Raw genomic sequence first — 18,256 nt, forward strand, 5'->3', positions numbered from 1 at the left:
ATGCTGATCTCACAGGGGTTACTTCCACACTAGGGCTCTTTAGCATGGCTGAGGCATTATTTTTCTGCTTTCAGCTGGAAGTGGAATCAAAAGGAGTGACTCTGTACAACACTTAATATACCACTGTATTTTCCAGCAATGCCCACCCCCATGGCCAAGATCCTTCTATACTGTTTACTCAGAGAAGTAAATTCCATTCAGCAGCCTGCTACAACTTCGATTACAAGTTTCTTTCTTGCTGCTTCTGTCTCTGATTGCTTCCTGTTAAATATTGCATGGCATTAATGATAAATTGTCCCTTAATTAGTAATTTCTCCTCTCCCTGGGTAGGAGCTTCAATCACAGGAAGCGATTAGAGGCAATAGCTGGAAGGAGAAAATGTCTTTGACAAAGCATCAAAAACATTCTGACAGTCCACACTAAATAAGCTGGCACTGCAATTGCATTGGAGAGTGGGGACTCACCACCAACATCAGATCTGAAAAAGATGGAAGGACGACAGCAACAGCAGTTGAAGTGTGACAGGTTGACAGTCATGTTGCCGGAATTCTCATAAAAAGTGAAAGAGCAACAAATGGCAATTCCAGACTAAGTGGCTAGTGTGGAATCAACTAAAAAAGCCACCGTGTAGCAGCCCTTTGGATTCTCACTCTGATCCAGTGATCACTTCCAGCATTGGTGCTTCAAAGCACTCTCAGATCTTCCTTATACTAGAAAGAGAGTTCTCCTTTGTTCATTTCAGTGAGAGGGACGTATCCACATGCCTTCCTTTGCTCATGCAGATCTACTCCTTCAAATGGAATCAAAGGAACAGCATGTGTTCCTGGGCAAAAAATTCAATTCAGTTTGCAGTTAAAGCCAAATTTGTCAAATCTGCACTTTCTGAAACAACATGAGAATCCAAAAACAGCCGTCCTTTGAAATTTGCATTTATCCGAATTTTCCAATGCAGTTCTCCAACCAAGCAATGCTTGCAGAAATGCAAATGTTGGGGGAAAGCATGCATAAAAATGGATGGAAAAAAATGGACTGCCTTCAAGTCAATCCTGACTTATGGCGACCCTATGAATAGGATTTTCATGGCAAGCAGTATTCAGAGGTGGTTTACCATTGCTTTCCTCTGAGGCTGAGTGGCAGTGACTGGCCCAAGGTCACCCAGTGAGCATCATGGCTGTGCGGGGATTCAAACCCTGGTCTCCCAGGTCGTAGTCCAACACCTTAACCACTATACTGGCTCTCCTGGATATATATTGGTGAAAATAATAAACAAAAATGCATTACGTTAGGAGAAATTGCTTGCAGAAATGTGCACATTAGTCAAAACTGCAAACGAGTGTGTTTGGTAGGAGAAATTGTCACTAAAACGCTGAAGAATTTTCATGAGGATTTTTTTGAAAAGAAATTCTCAAATGGCTGCAGAAATGAGGAGAATCAAATTTAAGATGGAGGGGAAAAGGGGTAGCAGAGAGAAGCGAAATGAAAAGGTCCTTCCGTCCCTAGTCTACACTGGAGTATGCTTCAGTCTCTGGACTGAGAACCATACAGTTACTTTTCTTTAATGTGTTGTAGGATTGCATTTTTACAACTCATTTGCAACTTGTTTTCAATCTGATCTACTGCTTCTGCTGTTTTGTTATTATAAGGGCTTCCTCCATCTGTAGGTTTTGATTATTCTGGGCTGTGTAGGCTGTTCCTGGGGAAGTGGGGGCACGTCTGGTTTTCCTTCCAACTGACCAACTTAGTAGCGTGTGATGAGAAAGGTAACTGGCAGATTATGATTGTGCTGCTCTCTTTTCAGCTTTTTAAAAAAGGCTTATTGTAGAAAATAAGGGTGAATTTCTGTGATAACTGATTTACCCCAGTTTATTTTTTTTAATTGATTAACCATTATGCTATTATATTTCAAAATTTCAGTAAAGATGACAGAAGTGGGCAGTCTCCTTTAGATGTGAGAGAGCTGTTTGTTATTACATTGTAAATTAGTACTTATTGTTCGATAGAAAGACTTTCTTGCAAAATTTGAAAACATAATATTGATTTTTAAAAAGGTTCAAGGCTCATCGGTATTACAGAAGATCCAGGCCTAAGAAATATATTGAATTCACTAATAGGCAAAACAACAACAACCACCACCCTTGTGGTTTAAGAACACACCAATAGCTAACAGATATTTCTATCCAACTTTTAAAAGAAGGGCAATTGGGCAGCTATAGTGAATGCATCTGGGGAGAAGGAGACCCGATCTCCTCTCTGAGGTATTGTACTGCCCTACAAATTTGTAAAAATGCAAATACATTTTGGGTTGGTCTTTCACAGTCCCATCCATTTCCTGTATAGCTTGGAAGAATTTGGGGAAGGTGCCTATGAGTATATGATGAGTGATGGCAACAGCTGCCATCTCCAAAGATGGAGAATTAGATTTTTGTATGTTTGTTGGTGTTCTTCTTACTTTGCTTCTTTCCTGTGTTACTACTGTTTCTACAGAGAATCTAACATAGCAAATTAGATTTCTCTCATTTATTTATTTATCCTAGAAATCTGTGTCAAATTTATTTTTATTAATTTCAAAGGCTTTTTATTGGTCAGTGTCATATGATGATGAAGACTGCCTTTTGTGTTTCGAATTGGAGGTTATGTTCTGTCTCTATTTTGGGTGCATTAACAGTTGAATCTGAAACTGCAGTTTGATGTAAAATCAGACTGATTACAATATGTTGCTACTTAAGCAATGAAAAGCTGTTGGAAAAAATAAACTTAGCTTGCTATGCTTAAACTACTCCACTTAAGGAAAGGTGGGCATTGTCAATTAAAAATATACAGCACATTTAGACATTTGCTAGAATATACAGTATTTCACCTCCCACTGTGTTATCTTGTGCAACCTATTCCACAATTTTTTGGGAGATTTTTTTAGTGTAAATTTTGCAAAGCGTTGCTGTACTTCACATATTTACAGCAACAGAAGCAGAAGAAAATGATGTACTATAGGAAGCTTCACTAAAATGGTGAAGTAAATCAAACATATTTAAAGTGACTATCTGAACTATATCAACTGTCTTAATATTGTTGCTTCCACCCTGCTAAAACAAGATCAGTACAGCACATGTCTTGTTTCTGTTATTTGGGCTGATTGCAGGTGTTGCCACCACTCACCATATTCTCAGAGGCACATGTTCCTAAATTCTTCCAAGCTACAGAGGAATTTGATTGGACCAACCCAAAGTATGTTTGCATTTTGACAAATTTGTAGGGCAGTACAATATCTCAGAGAGGAGATCAGGTGTCCTACTCCCCTGGTTCATTCACTATAGCTGCCCAATTCCCCTGCTTTTTAAAGTTTGATAGAAATATCTGTTTGCTATAGGTATGTTCTTAAACCACAAGGATTTTTTTTGCCTATTAGTGAATTATTAGTGAAATTCTCTGCTTTTTAATCTGGGACGTAAGAAATGGGATCCTGTGCAAGTTTGCTGAGAATGGATTGATCATTTGCATGCTTATTGAGTTCAATGGGATCTACTCCCCTGCAATTATGCTTAAGATGGGAGAAACTGACCACAGGGGGTGGGGAGGAGATGAGGAGGGAGGGCAGAGGGGAGGAAGGAAATAGGAGCATGTGGGAGGGGGAGGGGAGAAGGAGTGCAGGTTTGATCATTTACATCCTTATTGAGTTTAGCGGGATTTACTCCCATGCAATTCTGGTTAGAATAGGTAAAACTGACCATGGGGGGGATGAGGGGGAGGGGACAGGAGAGGGAAGTAGGAAGGGAGTGGAAGGAGGGGTAGGGAATTGGAAAGGAATGGGGATGGGGAGGGAGGGGCAAAAGGGAGGGGATAGGAAGGAGGAGGAGCGGGGGGCAAGTTTGATCATTTGCATGCTTTTTGAGTTCAGTGGGATTTACTCCTGTGCAATCGTGCTTTGGATAGATGAAACTGACTTGGAGGAGGGGCAGGGGAGGGAGGGGGAGGGGAGGAGTTTGGGTTGGTGGGCACTGGGCAGAGGGAAAGCCCCTTTCCTTTCCAAAAGGAAAACATTGTGAACAGTATTATTCTTTTTCAGGTTTCCCCCACCTTTTTATTCTACAGCAGGCACATGTAGTCTCCCATCCAAATTTAAACCAAAGCTGTCCCTGGACACATCCACACCAGCCCTTTATTTCACTTTAGACAGTCATGGCTTCTCCCAAAGAACCCTGGGAAGTGTAGCTATGGTATACAGCCACTCTCTAGGCTGTATAATCCAGCACGATTGGTTTAAAATCAAAACCGTAATAACCATGCGGAAGAGGGAACTCCCCCTGCTCCTCCACCAGCATACTTTCTCCAGCTTGAAAAAAAGTGGGCCATAAGTAGTTTAAAGGTAAAATAATCGAATTAGTTCCATAGTGCTTTTTCTAGCCTGAGAAAAAAATGCCACAGAGCTATCCCAATCTCCACTCCTGGTTTTAAAGGACTGAACTACACTACACTTGAAGAATGTAGTGGTGCCAGGTGGTGCTGTGCTTTAAAAAGGTATTTAATGAGAAAAGAAATTGCATTTGAAAAATATCAAAGGGCAGATCCTGTAACATTTCACTAGAACTCTCATAAGTAGGGTACAGAGTTTTTGTTGTGTTTACCATCCTTTTCAAGTGGCAGTGAGGTGTTTGGGAGTGCCCTTTCCTTCTTTCTTCCAATCATCTTGCCAGTGTCTGCACTCTGTAGCCTTCCCAGGTGTCCACACTTCAACTGAAGCCTGAGGGAAGACTTCATGAGGTAACTCCTTCCCGTGGGCCTTCAGATCAGGAAGTGTGGGCAGCCAGTGAGGCTACATAAGAAAACCATATATGCCACCCTTGGTCACCTCATAATGATAAAGTAAGCTAAAAAAAAAACCCTGCATCTACAGAAGTTTAAAGAAATTCTAAAATGCTTTGAGAATTGGACAAACAACACTGAGGGGTATGGAAGGAAGACTTTTGAGAAATTGGAGGGTAGAGTTCGGCACAGCACTGGTGTCAGGACTTTGGTGTCTGTCAATCTCTCTGGGACTAGCAAAGATAGGCCATTGAAAGGACCCAGTAATCTTGAATTTACATACCACATGTCTTTGTATTCCACCATCACCTGATTGCAGGTAGCAGCCTCTTTGATGGAGCAAGAATTCACTGAGGTTTGGGGGAAGACAGCAAAGGATAACTTTGGCCACATCTGGCAGAATTTCAGTGATTCTCAGCTAAAGAAAACCATCAGTTCCATCCAGACCCTGGGGCCCTCCAATTTACCCATGGAAAAGCGGCACAAGGTAAGTAGCACAGCTTCAAATGGAGAGTTTGAGCTTGGGAGGCAAGGCTAGAGGAAAGAATGCAAGGGCTGAAACTGACATGATCTGGGGGGAATGAAAACAGAACAATTGATTCCAGCTGATCTTTTAGCATGGCAGCACCTACACTCTGGAACTCCATGCCCATTGACATGAGGCTAGGGATGGGGGAGAAGTTTGATACTGTTCACGTTTATAGGTGAACCCACCTAATTTGCACTTTCTAAAACAATGTGTGAATGGAAACTCAGTCATCCTTCAAAATTTGAACTTAACTGAATTTTGCGATCCAGTTCTCCAACCAAGTAAGCTGTACAAAAATACATATAGGGTAAAGTGTGCATAAAATTACATATACTAGTGAAAATAACATACAAAATTCACTATGATAGGGGAAATAATGTGGATAATAGGCCACATTCTATATAAAAGTGAAACTTTTTTTTTATTACAAAACAAAGTGAAGAACTGAACTTAAGACTGAAAGAATGAGAAAGTGAGAGAAACCAAAATGGACAGACTCACCCATCCCTGTCAGCATCTTTGCTGTTCTGTTTCCAACACCTCCTAAAGCCTTGTTTGTTTAGGCAAGCCTACCCAGATATGTAAGGCTGACATGTTTGTTTTGTAATGTATATTTTTGCATTGCTGGCTTTATTTGTATTTTGAATTTTTTCAGAGTTAACTTGTTTTTCACCCCAACCTTTATCAATTATGTTAATGTATATTTTATGCTAGCAGCTTAGAGTTTTTTTTAATAGGGTTTTATTAAAAGAAAAACAACTCTTACATATACCACTTTTCCATTTACAAACATTACAACATAATTCACCTTAATTTGTAATAACCGTATACAGTATCAGAGCTTGGAAAAGTTACTTTTTTGAACTATAGCTCCCATCAGCCTAATCCAGTGGCCATGTTTGATTATCATAAAAGCCAATTGCTGAAGCTGGAATGCCTCATAATACGTTTGCAGATGTGGCAATCCCCAACCTCCTCCATCTGGTTTCCTATAATACATTTTAATTGCTATTCTAGGATTATTTTTTTTTGAAACACAAATGAATTTGAGATTTTTTGCCATTTCCAAAAGATATCCTGATTTTGGGGGGGGGGGTGTTGACTGGAAGAGTTTCAAATAAGTATAAAAATCTAGGTATAATTTTCATTTGAAGAGCCGCAATTCTCCCTAGAATTTATGTTTAATTTACTCAATTTACTAATATTTCTTTTCAAGTTCCTAACTAATGAATAATAATTCAGATAAAACAACTTAGAGAGTTTCCTGGGAATCTGCATCCCCAAGTATCTAAATGATGTTCTGCACATATGTAGTTTTAAAAAGTTACAGACTTTTAGATGAATCTTGGGATGACATCTATAGAACATAATAGATTTTTCAGAATTTACCTTTAATCCTGATATTTGTGCAAAAATATCCAATTCCCTTTTAAGTGCTATCATAGAGTCCTGAGGTGCGCCCAACATTAATATCATATCATCTGCATACATATTAATAAGGTCTTCCTCGCCCTCTCCCTGGTATCCGGTTATATTCGGATTTGCTTGTAATCTATCTGCTAGAGGTTTTTATTACAATTAAGCAATATACAAATTCAGTTAAAACAAAATAAAATAAATGCTGGAGGAGGAAGAGTCAGAGGCTGAACCATCTGGAGGTATCTGAAGACCCAGAGGTGGTATTCATAAGACCCCACTACTTTATCTTTGACCTTCAACTCTTTGGACCTGCCTGACACATGCACATATGAAGAGATTGCCTCCTTCCTTTGGTTCCAGCTTCCATATTCCACAGTGGTGATGTCAGATGAAACCATTTCTCTTCCAGTTTGGATCATTTGCTTATATGGAGTACTTTTAATGGAGAGAGGGACTGTGTACCGATACTGAGTTTTAAAGTGTGTAATTTATTGATCGTTTTATAGAATCACAGAGTTGGAAGGAGCCTATAAGGCCATCAAGTCCAACCCCCTGATCAATGCAGGAATCCAACTTAAAGCATACCCGACAGGTGGCTGTCCAGCTGCAGAAGGCTGGCCCTCCGTGGGTGTGAGAAGGTGGGAGTAGATGTGCCCTGTGTGCGAGATATTGAGTGGTTCTGTTCCCCATTCTCTCTGAGGCCTACTGGGATAATTGGTTCAGACAGGTTTTGTTGGTGGGCTCTTGTTGGGTCCATATCAGGTGTTTAGGAGGAGTCTTAGTAAGGAGGAACATGGGTGATGCCACCCCAATTTCAGTGATCATTGGAGGGAGATATAGTCATGGGGAGGTGGTGAACTACTATAGAAGATGGGGGAAGGCTATCTACACCTTGTTCCTCGCTTCCACTTCTCTCATGGACGGGTTCCTCATTGCTCATCTGCTGTGCCCATCAGCATGTGTGTGCTGTTGTTTAACACCAGATTGCTACATAATAAGACCACACTCATTCATGATTTGATCATGGATGAAGGTGCCAATTTGGTGTGCTTTACCGAGATCTGGGTGGGCAAGCTGGAAGGAATTGATCTGACCCAGCTTTGCCCACCTGGACACCACTCTGTCTTGGAGCTTGCAGTGAGGGCCTGTACCTGGTGTTGGGCCAAGGAGACAGTAAACTAGGGTTGCTGCTGGCATACCATCCACTTTGCTGCCCGGCAGCTTCTCTGACTGAGATGGCGGAGGCTGTCTCAGCTGTGGTATTGGAGGAGCCCAGAACGATAGTCCTGGGTAATTTAAATGTCCATGCTAAAGCTGCCCCTAGTGTTTCAGTTTGGGACTTCATGGCCTCCATGAAGACCATGGGGCTGTCTCAGGTTGTCACCAGCCCAATGCATAGGCCAGGGCACACCCTTGACTTGGTTTTTGCTTCAGATGGAGGAAGGGGTGGTCTGGAGATAGGAGAGTGGATGTCACCCCATTGTCATGGTCAGACCATTCCTGGTGAAGTTTATACTTATGGCTCCAATCCTTCCCTGCAGGGATTGTGGACAGATTAAGATGGTCCACCCCTAGAGAGTAATGGAATCCACAGGATTCCTGAATGCCCTGGGGGAGTTCCCAGTAGATAGAGCAGGTGACCCTGTTGAAGCCTTTGTCACACTGTGGAACAGCGAGGTGCATTGGGTTCTTGACACGGTTGCCTCTGAGTGCCCTCTCCATCATTGTGGAGCCTGGTTTGCACCTTGGTACACCAGTGAGCTAAGGGCAATGAAACAGGCTGGATAATGGCTAGAGTGCAAGTGGTGAAAGACCTGCTGTGAGGCTGATCAGCCATGAGTAAAACAACATAACCGTGCCTACTGTGTGGCGGTGAGGGCTGCAAAGCAGGCCCACTTCTCTGCCACCATCACATCCTCAACTAGCCATCTTTTCCATATTGTCAGGGGTCTGTTGACATCAACTCCAGGAAATGGAGTTTTAGACCCTTCGGAAGCCCACCGTGAATTCTTTGCAAGGCACTTTGCGGGTAAAGTTGCTCACCTCTGTAGCAATCTTGATTCCTCATCCACATCTACTGTAGTCCCCAGTGAGGTGTCCAGTGCAATGTCTGCTGCAACTTCATGGGAACAGTTTCAATTGATGCAGCCTGATGACGTGGACAAGGTGCTTGCAATGATATGGCCAGCAACGTGTCCTCTCGACTCTTGCCCTTCTTGGCTTATTAAAGTTGCCGAGGGGGGTTGACTGAATGGATCCAGGGTGGTCAATGTATCATTGCTGGAGGGAGTGGTTCCAGCCACCCTGAAAAGAGGTAGTGATCCAACTGCTCCTGAAAAAGCTTACCCTGGATCCATTGGTTTGCAACAACTACTGACCGGTCGCAAATACCCCCTTCTTTGGGAAAGTGATTGAGAGGGTTGTGGCTCAGCAATTGAAAGTACTCTTGGATGAAACATTCCAATCTGGGTTCAGGCTAGGACTGAATCAGCCTTGGTCACCCTGACAGATGTCCTTTATCAGGAGAAGGATGGGAGAGTGCGGCCCTGTTATTCTAACTCGATCTCTCGGTGGCTTTTGATACCATTGATTGTCTTTTGGCCCTCTGGCAGTTGTGCTGTGGGGTGCCACGGGGTACCATCTTGTCCCCCATGTCATTTAACATCTATATGAAGCCCTTGGGAGCTGTCATCGGGAGATTTGGGGCAAGGTGTCAGCAGTACAGCTCTATTTCTCTGTAACATCTGAATCGGGAGAGGAAGTGCAAGCCTTGGACCACTGCCTGGACTCAATGGTGGGCTGGACGAGGGCCGATAAACTGAGTCTGAATCCTAGCAAGATGGAGATGACGTGGGTTGGTGGCTCCCGAGTTTGGATAATTGGTCAGTTGCCTGCTTTGGATGGGGTCATACTCCCTCTGAAAGAGCAGGTCCGTAGTCTAGGGTACTCCTGGACCCATCTTTGTCACTAGAGGCACAGGTGACCTCAATGGCTAGGAGTGTCTTTTACCAGCTTCAGCTGGTAAGACAGCTGCAGCCATTTCTGGACTGGGATAGCCTGGCCACTGTTGTCCATGCACTGGTAACCTCTAGGCTGGATTACTGTAATGTGCTCTATGTGGGCCTACCCTTGAGGTTGGTCTGGATGCTGCAGCTGGTGCAAAATGTGGCAGTGAGACTGCTCACTGGGGCAGGGTATCACCAACACGTCACCCCGTTGCTGAAAGAATTCAATTTGCTGCCCATTAGCTACCAGGCTAAGTTCAAGGTTCTAGTTTTGGGGTACAAAGCCCTATACAGCTTGGGACCAGGATACCTGAAATACCATCTTATTCCTTATATACCCAGTTGATCACTGTGCTGTGCAGGTGAGGGTCTCCTGCAGATACCATCTTATCAGAAGGTCTGTTCTGCACAACATAGGAAAAGGACCTTTAGTGTAGTGGTGCCTGCCCTTTTGAATTCCCTCCCCTTAAATATTAGACAGGTGCCATCTCTGTTATCTTTTTGGTGCCTACTGAAGACCTTCCTCTTTCAACAAGCCTTTTAAATAAAGACCTTATCCCAGTTTGTGTCTGTATTGGGATTGCTTTTTAATGTGTTTTTAAACCTTCTTTTTTTAAAAAAATAGATGTTTTTAAAGCTTTAAAATGTTTTAAAGATGTTTTGTTTTAATATGTTTTTAATGGTTGTTTTGTTGTAATACAGTCTGTTTTTGTGATGTGTTAAAGTGTTTTTAGTGCTTTTGTTTGCTGCCCTGAGCTGCTACTGGGAGGCAAGGTGGGATATAAATCTAATAAATAATAATAATAATATAGAAAAAGCTTTGCATAAATTCATTAAACTGTCATAGTAGCTGACTGACTATTAAGAGAATGAATCCCTGTTGTTTTAATGCAGGGCCAAACAAGGTGATACGTCTGAGATTTACCCTCCTGTCTCTAAACTTTAGCAGTTATGGCAGGATGGAGGTGGTTACCAAATGGGCAAATAGCAGCTTCAAGGGGTGAAAATTTCCATGAAAAAATAGCCGGGAGGGTACATCCTCCCTCCTTCAGTCCCATGGTCCCAGTCCACATTGTGCCTTACCCACAGATGCCGTTTTCTGAAACCTCTCTCACTGTGCACCAGTTAAATATGGGAACATGAGATGGGCTGAATTTTTTTTCTTTTTTAAAATTAATTTTTATTAAAGAAGAAAGAACACTTTTAAAAATAATAAGTTATTTACTATTTTCTTCATTGGATGTCGCCAGTTAAATAAAAGTTTAAAAGTAACAAAAAAATCATAACACAAGAAACAAGAGCAGAAAAAAGTGCATTACCATTTGTGTATCAACCTGCATTCCTAAGAAATCTGTTACATTCCCTGCTCAATGCAGGAATCCAAATTAAAGCCTACCCGACAGGCGGCTGTCCAGCTGCCTCTTGAATGCCTCCAGTGTTGGAGAGTCCACCTCCCCCCTAGGTCATGGGTTCCATTGTCGTACTGCTCTAACAGTTTTTCCTAAAGTTCAGCCGAAATCTGGCTGAAGAACCTTCTATCATATATTAACAAAAGACACACTCCTGTTTCTCTTTTTCTGTGTTTAGCTGAGAAAATTTTTATTGTAAGTTCGAAAAGAGGGGGCGGAGGGGAAAGGATTGCCCGGTGTCCCAGATATTACTAGCATATTTTGCTGGGACTGTTTGGATATTTATTATCATTATTTGCAAACAAGATAAAGCTCTGCCATGTACTCAAAAGGGCTGGATATACACATATAGGTCCTGTTCCTAAAATGGGTAATCCTACCGCTAAAATGTTCAGTTTATTCTTTTGTAGCTAAGCAAGACATACACCCCCCAAAAAACCCCCACTACCCCTCTTTCTCTACGTAAGGAAGAATATGTGGGCAAAACAACTCCTGCCGCCCTGGTTCCCAGTCCCCTCTGACCTACAGGGCAAGAAGCCTGGTTGTTGCAGAGCCGTTTTTCTTGGGAACTGTTATTGGGACTGTACTTCCACTAATGACAAACATTTTATTTGTTTAATTTCTTTAAAAAAGCAAATATAATGCTGCTCATTGCTGTTTCAAGGCAAATAGCTCTCTGTTCCTTTCTCCAAAGCTTATTTTATGAAGGGAAAATCTGCCCCTTGTTTTTTTAGTTGATATAAGGAACAAATGAATATAAACAGCAGCATAGCAGAGTACATCTGCAAGCTAGGGGTTATAGTCCAGTGGCTATTTGGTTGGTGCCTTTTATATAAATAGTCATTTGCTAACTGCTACTTGGTGATATAGGAACACGGAAAACTGCCTTGGACTGAGTCAGACCATTGAGCTCCATATTGTCTGCACTGGATGGCAGCAGCCTTCCAGATAGCAGGCAGGGGGCTTTTCTAGTTGGAGATGTTGTGGAGTGAACCTGGGAGCTTCTGCATGCAAAGCATATGCTTTACCACTGTATGTCTCTGGGGACTAGCTCAGCTCTGTTAGCACATGGTCAGCCAGCAAACATGGGTGGTGCCAAGTAATGGCACTTTGCTCATTCTGACCTCTTGGGATCTGGGATTCTGCACTGAAAAGCAACAAAGAACATGGTGGGAGGGAAGGTCACAGCTCCACCTGGCTAGCTAGCCTCTCACTACCTGCTGCAGAAAGACGCAGCCACCAAAGAGGCCCTTGTGTTCTAGAAGAGTGGCTGCAGTGCACCTTATGACACCCACTGCACTACTAAAATTAATTGACCTCTCTTCTTGCACCCCATTCTTCCTTCCTGGAACTTCTTATCTTTTGACCCTTGCATTAACCTAGTGGAGTCTATTGTCTTTAACATCATAGCACTTGACACCTTCTCTCTCTCTCCCAGCCCAGAATGCAATCATGCTTCACACTCCTTTCTTCCAGCTATTTGCCCTCTTCCTAACCTGACTCCCTTTCCCCACCACTGTGCCACTGCATCCCCTCCTTTGGAGCTCCTTCCTTCTCTCACACATCTTACCCTGAAGATGGTAGCAGTGTTGCCCTCCTTCTTTCCAAATTCCGCGACTGCCTGTCCTTGCCCACCCCATGGGATGACCATGGCTTTTTAAAATCTGGGTGAGGTTCATTCTGTACAACTCTACTCCCCTTGTCATTTCTCCAGGTTCCTCTCCACTTGCATTTCAGGCCTGCCTCAGTTTGTCCCTCTGACCATATGCCTTGGCTAGGCTATGGTGGTGAGAGGGGCAGAGTCCTGACTTCCGCCCCATGTGCTGTAAGATGACCTGATCTCCTTGGTGCAAGTAGCATGGCCAGATGTTGCTGAAGCAGAACTCCCATCACCCCCAGCAAGCAAGACTAATGGCTAGAGCTGATGGGAGTTCAGCAACATCTGGGGGGCCAAAGGTTCCCCACATCTGATCTAAAGCATTGGCAGATATTGGGCTATCACTCTAATTTTAATGAGTTTATTTAATCATTTTAATGGTTTCATTTGTTTTCTAAGTGCATATTCTTTTGTTGTAACTTGCCCTGGGCCCCTGTGGTAAAGAGCAGGTAAGAAATCTTATAAATAAATAAAATAAATAAATGTTAGGAAGTAGTATGTAAAGTATATAGAATTTAGACTCTCACTCTAATCTATACTATGTCTCTGTCCTTTCGAAGTACAACACTATCTTGAGTGAGATGGACAACATCTATTCCACTGCCAAAGTGTGCCTACCAAACCAGAACTCCAGCTGCTGGTCTCTAGAACCAGGTATCAATCATTCAGTTCTCCTTGACCCAACTTTTTTCAGGCATTATCTTTTTAGTGCCTACTGGAGATCTTCCTCTTTCAACAAGCCTTTTAAGTAGAGACCTTTATCCTAGTCTGCATCTGTATTGGAATTGTTTTCAAGATGTTTTCTTTTGAATATGTTTTTAGTGTTTTATCACTTGTTGTTTGCTGCCCTGAGCTCATCTGGGGAAGAAGGTTGGGATAGAAACTTAATAATAAAATTAATAAAAACAAACTCTTCCCCACCCCAGCCTGCTTGAATGTTTTCAAGTTCCTTCTGAATGTAGGAGCACCCCCAAGGTTGTGATGCAGGGAACTTCAAGGGAAGTCAATTTGTAGAGGACTCAGGGCTATGTTGGAAATGCCATAAGTTGAGTGGTGTTGTATGTAGCAGAAAGTGCCAGGCGTTGCTTGGGAGTTCTAAGAACCCAACTAAATCAGTACAGTTTTGAAATCAGTTGTTAAAATTAGTGTGGTTTTGAAAGGTTCAGTTTGCCATCTTGATTCAAAGTGGTGTCCAATTGTATCCAAACATAGACAAAAACTTCCTCCTTAATTTCAGGAACCATCATGCAAAATTTGGTTATGATATCTTAACAGCTATCCAAATGCATAGAGGACAGAAAAAGAGACTAAGGATATGCTAGAGTTCTGCCCAGTTCAGATTTGGTACAGAATATTCCATTAATTCATTTTTTCCCTATAGTTGTGGATCACATTTTTATGTAGTGATTTTCTGTGGCTATTTTTGAAAACATATTTTTTGAAAAAATTGGTGTCTAAAATATTTATATCAATATCAATATTTTTATCAATATTTCCTTTAATTTATTGATATCAATATTTTTCCCAAGAAAAAAATAGATGGGTAAAAAAAGAGCCTTGCAGACAAAGAACAAACTCAAATTGATACCAGCCTGTTAGGTCAATGGAATGCTTTCGAACTGGCCCTGGCCAATGGATCCCATACATAAAAGAGACAAACAAACTTTCCAATATATATAGTGGAATGTAGTGGCATAAATCTTTGCATACGTACTTGGATGTTTAAAAATAATTAACATAGTGGTTATCATGCAACAGTTAGAAAGATGTCTTGGCTGTTATTCTACAGCAGGGATGTGGAACATGTGGCTGTCCAGATGTTGTAGTTGAACTCCAGTTTCCATCAGCTCTAGCATGGCCAATGGTCAGGGATGATGGGAGTTGTAGTCCAACAAATTCCCTATTTCTGTTCTACAGTATGTTCATTCTTCAAGCTTGAAACCAACTTCACAGCCTGCCACCAATAAAATCTTGAGATTCTAAGTGCTGAAAAGCCTAATTAATTTGGAGCCTTTTAAACTGTTCTCTTCCTTTTTGAGTTTCAGTAATTTATTTTTCCATCAGATGTATTCTTCCTTCCTAAAAGCAGCATGCTTGTATTGCTTTTAAGGCAGCAAACATTTGGAGCCTTTTAAGTTTAGAAAAAAGACAAGTAAGGGGAGACATGATAGACACGTATAAAATGATGCATATTGTGGAAAAAGTTGAACGAGATAATTTTGGCCTCATCTTAGCCTGACTCTAGAAAGAGAAGAATGTGGACACCAAGCAAGCTTCCCTAGGGAAAGCATTCCATAGCCAGAGGGCCACTACTAAAAAGGAACTCTTTCTCTTAGCCAGCCTCTGAACTTGAGACTGAGAGGCCACTTGGAGAATGGTCCTCATTAATGACCTGAAGGTTCATGTTGGTAGGTACATGTGGGGGGAGTTGTTCTGTTAGATACTGAGGTCCCCAGTTACATAGAGCTTTATAGATCAAAACCAGCACCCTGAATTAGTTGGTTGGGTATGGACTCCATAGTCTTGTGGGTCCTTTTCAACCTTATGATTCTAATACCATTTTCTGTTTTTTATTTCCCTACCTCCATTCCTCAGAGATAACAGACATCATGGCCTCCTCTCGCAGTTACAGGAAACTGCTCTATGCCTGGGAAGGGTGGCACAATGAAGCCGGCAATCCTCTGAGACCCAAGTATGAGGAATTTGTTGTACTAAGCAATGAAGCCTACAGAATGGATGGTAAGACACTCTAAACATGGGTTGGGGGTTGGAAATAGGGGACTGTAGTTTAAAATCCCTTTATGAAGAAAGCTCTAAACAGCTGGGGTTCGTTTACTTGGGCAAAAAGTGACCAAAACATGCAGGAAAAGCTCCAGTGGAAGACTGCAGAAGCGCACTGTAGTCCTCCACAGTACTATATTCACTTTTTACCATTTTCAAATGTGTTTCCCACCTGCCCTTAGCGAAGGCCAGTTTGGACAACATTTCTCTACATTGCAATGCCAGAGCGAATCTACTGTGAGCTGATGATTTATTGTTGCTTCAGCATGTCTGCAGTACATCCATTCTCAACTCATTCACCATCCCGTTTTGAAAGTAATTGAGGGAATGGTGAAGATGTATGAAAGTGTTGTGAAATGATCCCCACATACATGAGCGTCAGCTTCAGCACAGTAACAACTGTGCCAAAAGTGATCATGTGAATCATGCCAAAGTTCCCTAGAGCTGCTGAAACAACAAGAAGGGGTTGTGAGACATTATGGCCATCTTCCTTTGGCAGTTCCCAATACCCCTGTGTACATTTAGCATTTATAAGGGTTGGCTTTCAGTTTGTATTCCTGTGCTTTTAGAACGGAAAGGAAGATAGACATTGAAATACATGGATGAATAACGCAGGAGAGATCAGGAGGGGAGATGGTCCTGCAACTATGTATTGAGATTAGGGATGGGGGAGAAATTTTATTCAGTTTGCATTTAAAGACAGATCTCTCAAATTTGCACTTTCCAAAACAATATGAGAACCAAAACAGAGCCATCCTTCAAAATGTGCACTTACCTGAATTTTAGGATATGGTTCTCTGACCAAACAAGGTTTACAAAAATGCATATGTATTACAGAAAAGTGCACTTAAAAATGAGTATATTTGTGAAAATAACATACAAAAACATTATGTTAGGAGAAATTGTTTGCAAAACTGTGCACATTAGTCAAAACTGCATATAAACATGAGTTTATTAGCAGAAATCTGCACTAAAATGCTGAAGGGTTTTCATGAGGATAAAACTAAATTGTAAATTGCTGCAAAAATGTGGACAACTGAATTTATGATTGGAAAAATGAGAAACGGGGAGAAACAAGATTGACAGATCTTTCCATCACTTGTTTGCGATTATGCAACTCCCGTTGGGTCCTGTGCTCTCATTGCATCCAGGCTTCAAGGATACTGGAGCCTACTGGCGTTCCTGGTATGATTCACCCACTTTTGAGGATGATCTGGAGCAACTCTATCATCAGCTGGAGCCACTCTATCTAAATCTGCATGCTTTTGTCAGGAGGAAACTGTACGAGCGATATGGCCCTAAGTACATCAATCTGAAAGGCCCCATTCCAGCTCACTTACTGGGTAAGGTGACAATAAAAGGGGATGGAGCAGGGGGTCATGCAGGGAAGAATCAGGACTCCTCCTTTCTGAATGCACAGATGAGCTCAGTGTACTTACCATGCTCTATACAAGTTGAGCAACTGAGATGCTTGAAGAATGTGCTACATCCACTTCAGTTCTGCTAGGTCTCTTCAGTGCTAGAGTATGGGATAGCCCTTCGAAATCACAACTGCCAAAGCGGGAGGGAGCATCTCCTAGGAGATATCTGCTCACAAGAAGCATAATCTCTCAGTCTGGCAAAGGCCTTAGAGCAGGGATTGACAATTTTGGGGGGGGGTCTGGGGGCACACCAGAGAAAGTCATGGGCACCCCATGGTTCTGAAGCTGTTTAGACTCCCCCTGCAATTGCTATTAATGTAACAAAAAGGGCACATTAATTGCATTTGATTCACACAATTAATGTGACATCTAGGATAGCCCTTACTCCATGGTATCAAGCAAGGTGGTGGTGGGGAACCCCCCAGATATTTTCTGCTTCCATGCCCCAAATATGGGTAATTGCAAAAGATAGTTTCCAGAGAGCTTGCATGATAAGCCACTACTTCTTGCTGTTATTCCCTGTGGTAGGGAAAAGCCCAAGCTCTGCCTATTTATCTCAAACTCAGCTGTTTGCCCTCTGCAGGTAACATGTGGGCCCAGCAATGGAACAACATTTACAATATGATGATCCCTTTCTCAAACAAGCCCAGTCTAGATGTCACCAACGCCATGAGGCAGCAAGTAAGGGCATCTGTATTATGATTTTATTTTATGTTTTCTTCGTTTTCTTTGGTGCTTTGACTGCAGCATTTATTCAGATAGCATGGATTGTGGGTGAAATCATGTACATCCCTAAACTTCACTGTTGTGGTATTGCTGCCATTCTGTAGTGAGTTGCTGAGCTATCTCTGTGCAAGCATTAGGGGAATAATGAATACTCCAATAACACCGAGGAGATGGCAGTCCACTTGGTTAACTAAAGCATGTAAATGAGCTACAACTCTCTAGGATGTGTTTCCATTGTGGCTTTCTATGCTGGACATGTTTCTGCACTCTGCACCACACCATGGTGGGAGAAAGTGTTGGAATTTAATTTCTGCTTTCTAGAAGCTGATTCCCATGTTACATGTTCATACACATAGGTCTACACTTACATGCAGCTATGTTGGGATGGCAGGGGCAGTATCCATTTTTTGTCTCAATGGTGGGCATGCAGTCTCTGCTTCCATTGCTAAACACAGTATTGAGATGAAAAAACACACTTTGACAACTATCCCAATGATGCAAAATACATGCAA

At 42.1% G+C, this 18,256-nt stretch overlaps 1 protein-coding gene across 2 annotated transcripts in view; it reads left to right on the forward strand.

Annotated features, from left to right (window-relative positions):
• Nucleotides 1–18,256, forward strand: part of ACE (angiotensin I converting enzyme) — a 72,293-nt gene that overhangs the window by 21,483 nt on the left and 32,554 nt on the right. For both annotated transcript variants that reach the window (XM_061588235.1, XM_061588236.1), the window contains exons 2-6: nucleotides 5,117–5,284; nucleotides 13,377–13,470; nucleotides 15,412–15,555; nucleotides 16,749–16,940; nucleotides 17,602–17,699. In XM_061588235.1, coding sequence (XP_061444219.1) covers nucleotides 5,117–5,284; nucleotides 13,377–13,470; nucleotides 15,412–15,555; nucleotides 16,749–16,940; nucleotides 17,602–17,699 — 696 coding nt within the window. The remainder of the gene's footprint in view (nucleotides 1–5,116; nucleotides 5,285–13,376; nucleotides 13,471–15,411; nucleotides 15,556–16,748; nucleotides 16,941–17,601; nucleotides 17,700–18,256) is intronic.

The sequence above is a fragment of the Rhineura floridana genome, chromosome 11 (assembly GCF_030035675.1).
Source record: "Rhineura floridana isolate rRhiFlo1 chromosome 11, rRhiFlo1.hap2, whole genome shotgun sequence".
NCBI lineage: Eukaryota > Metazoa > Chordata > Lepidosauria > Squamata > Rhineuridae > Rhineura > Rhineura floridana.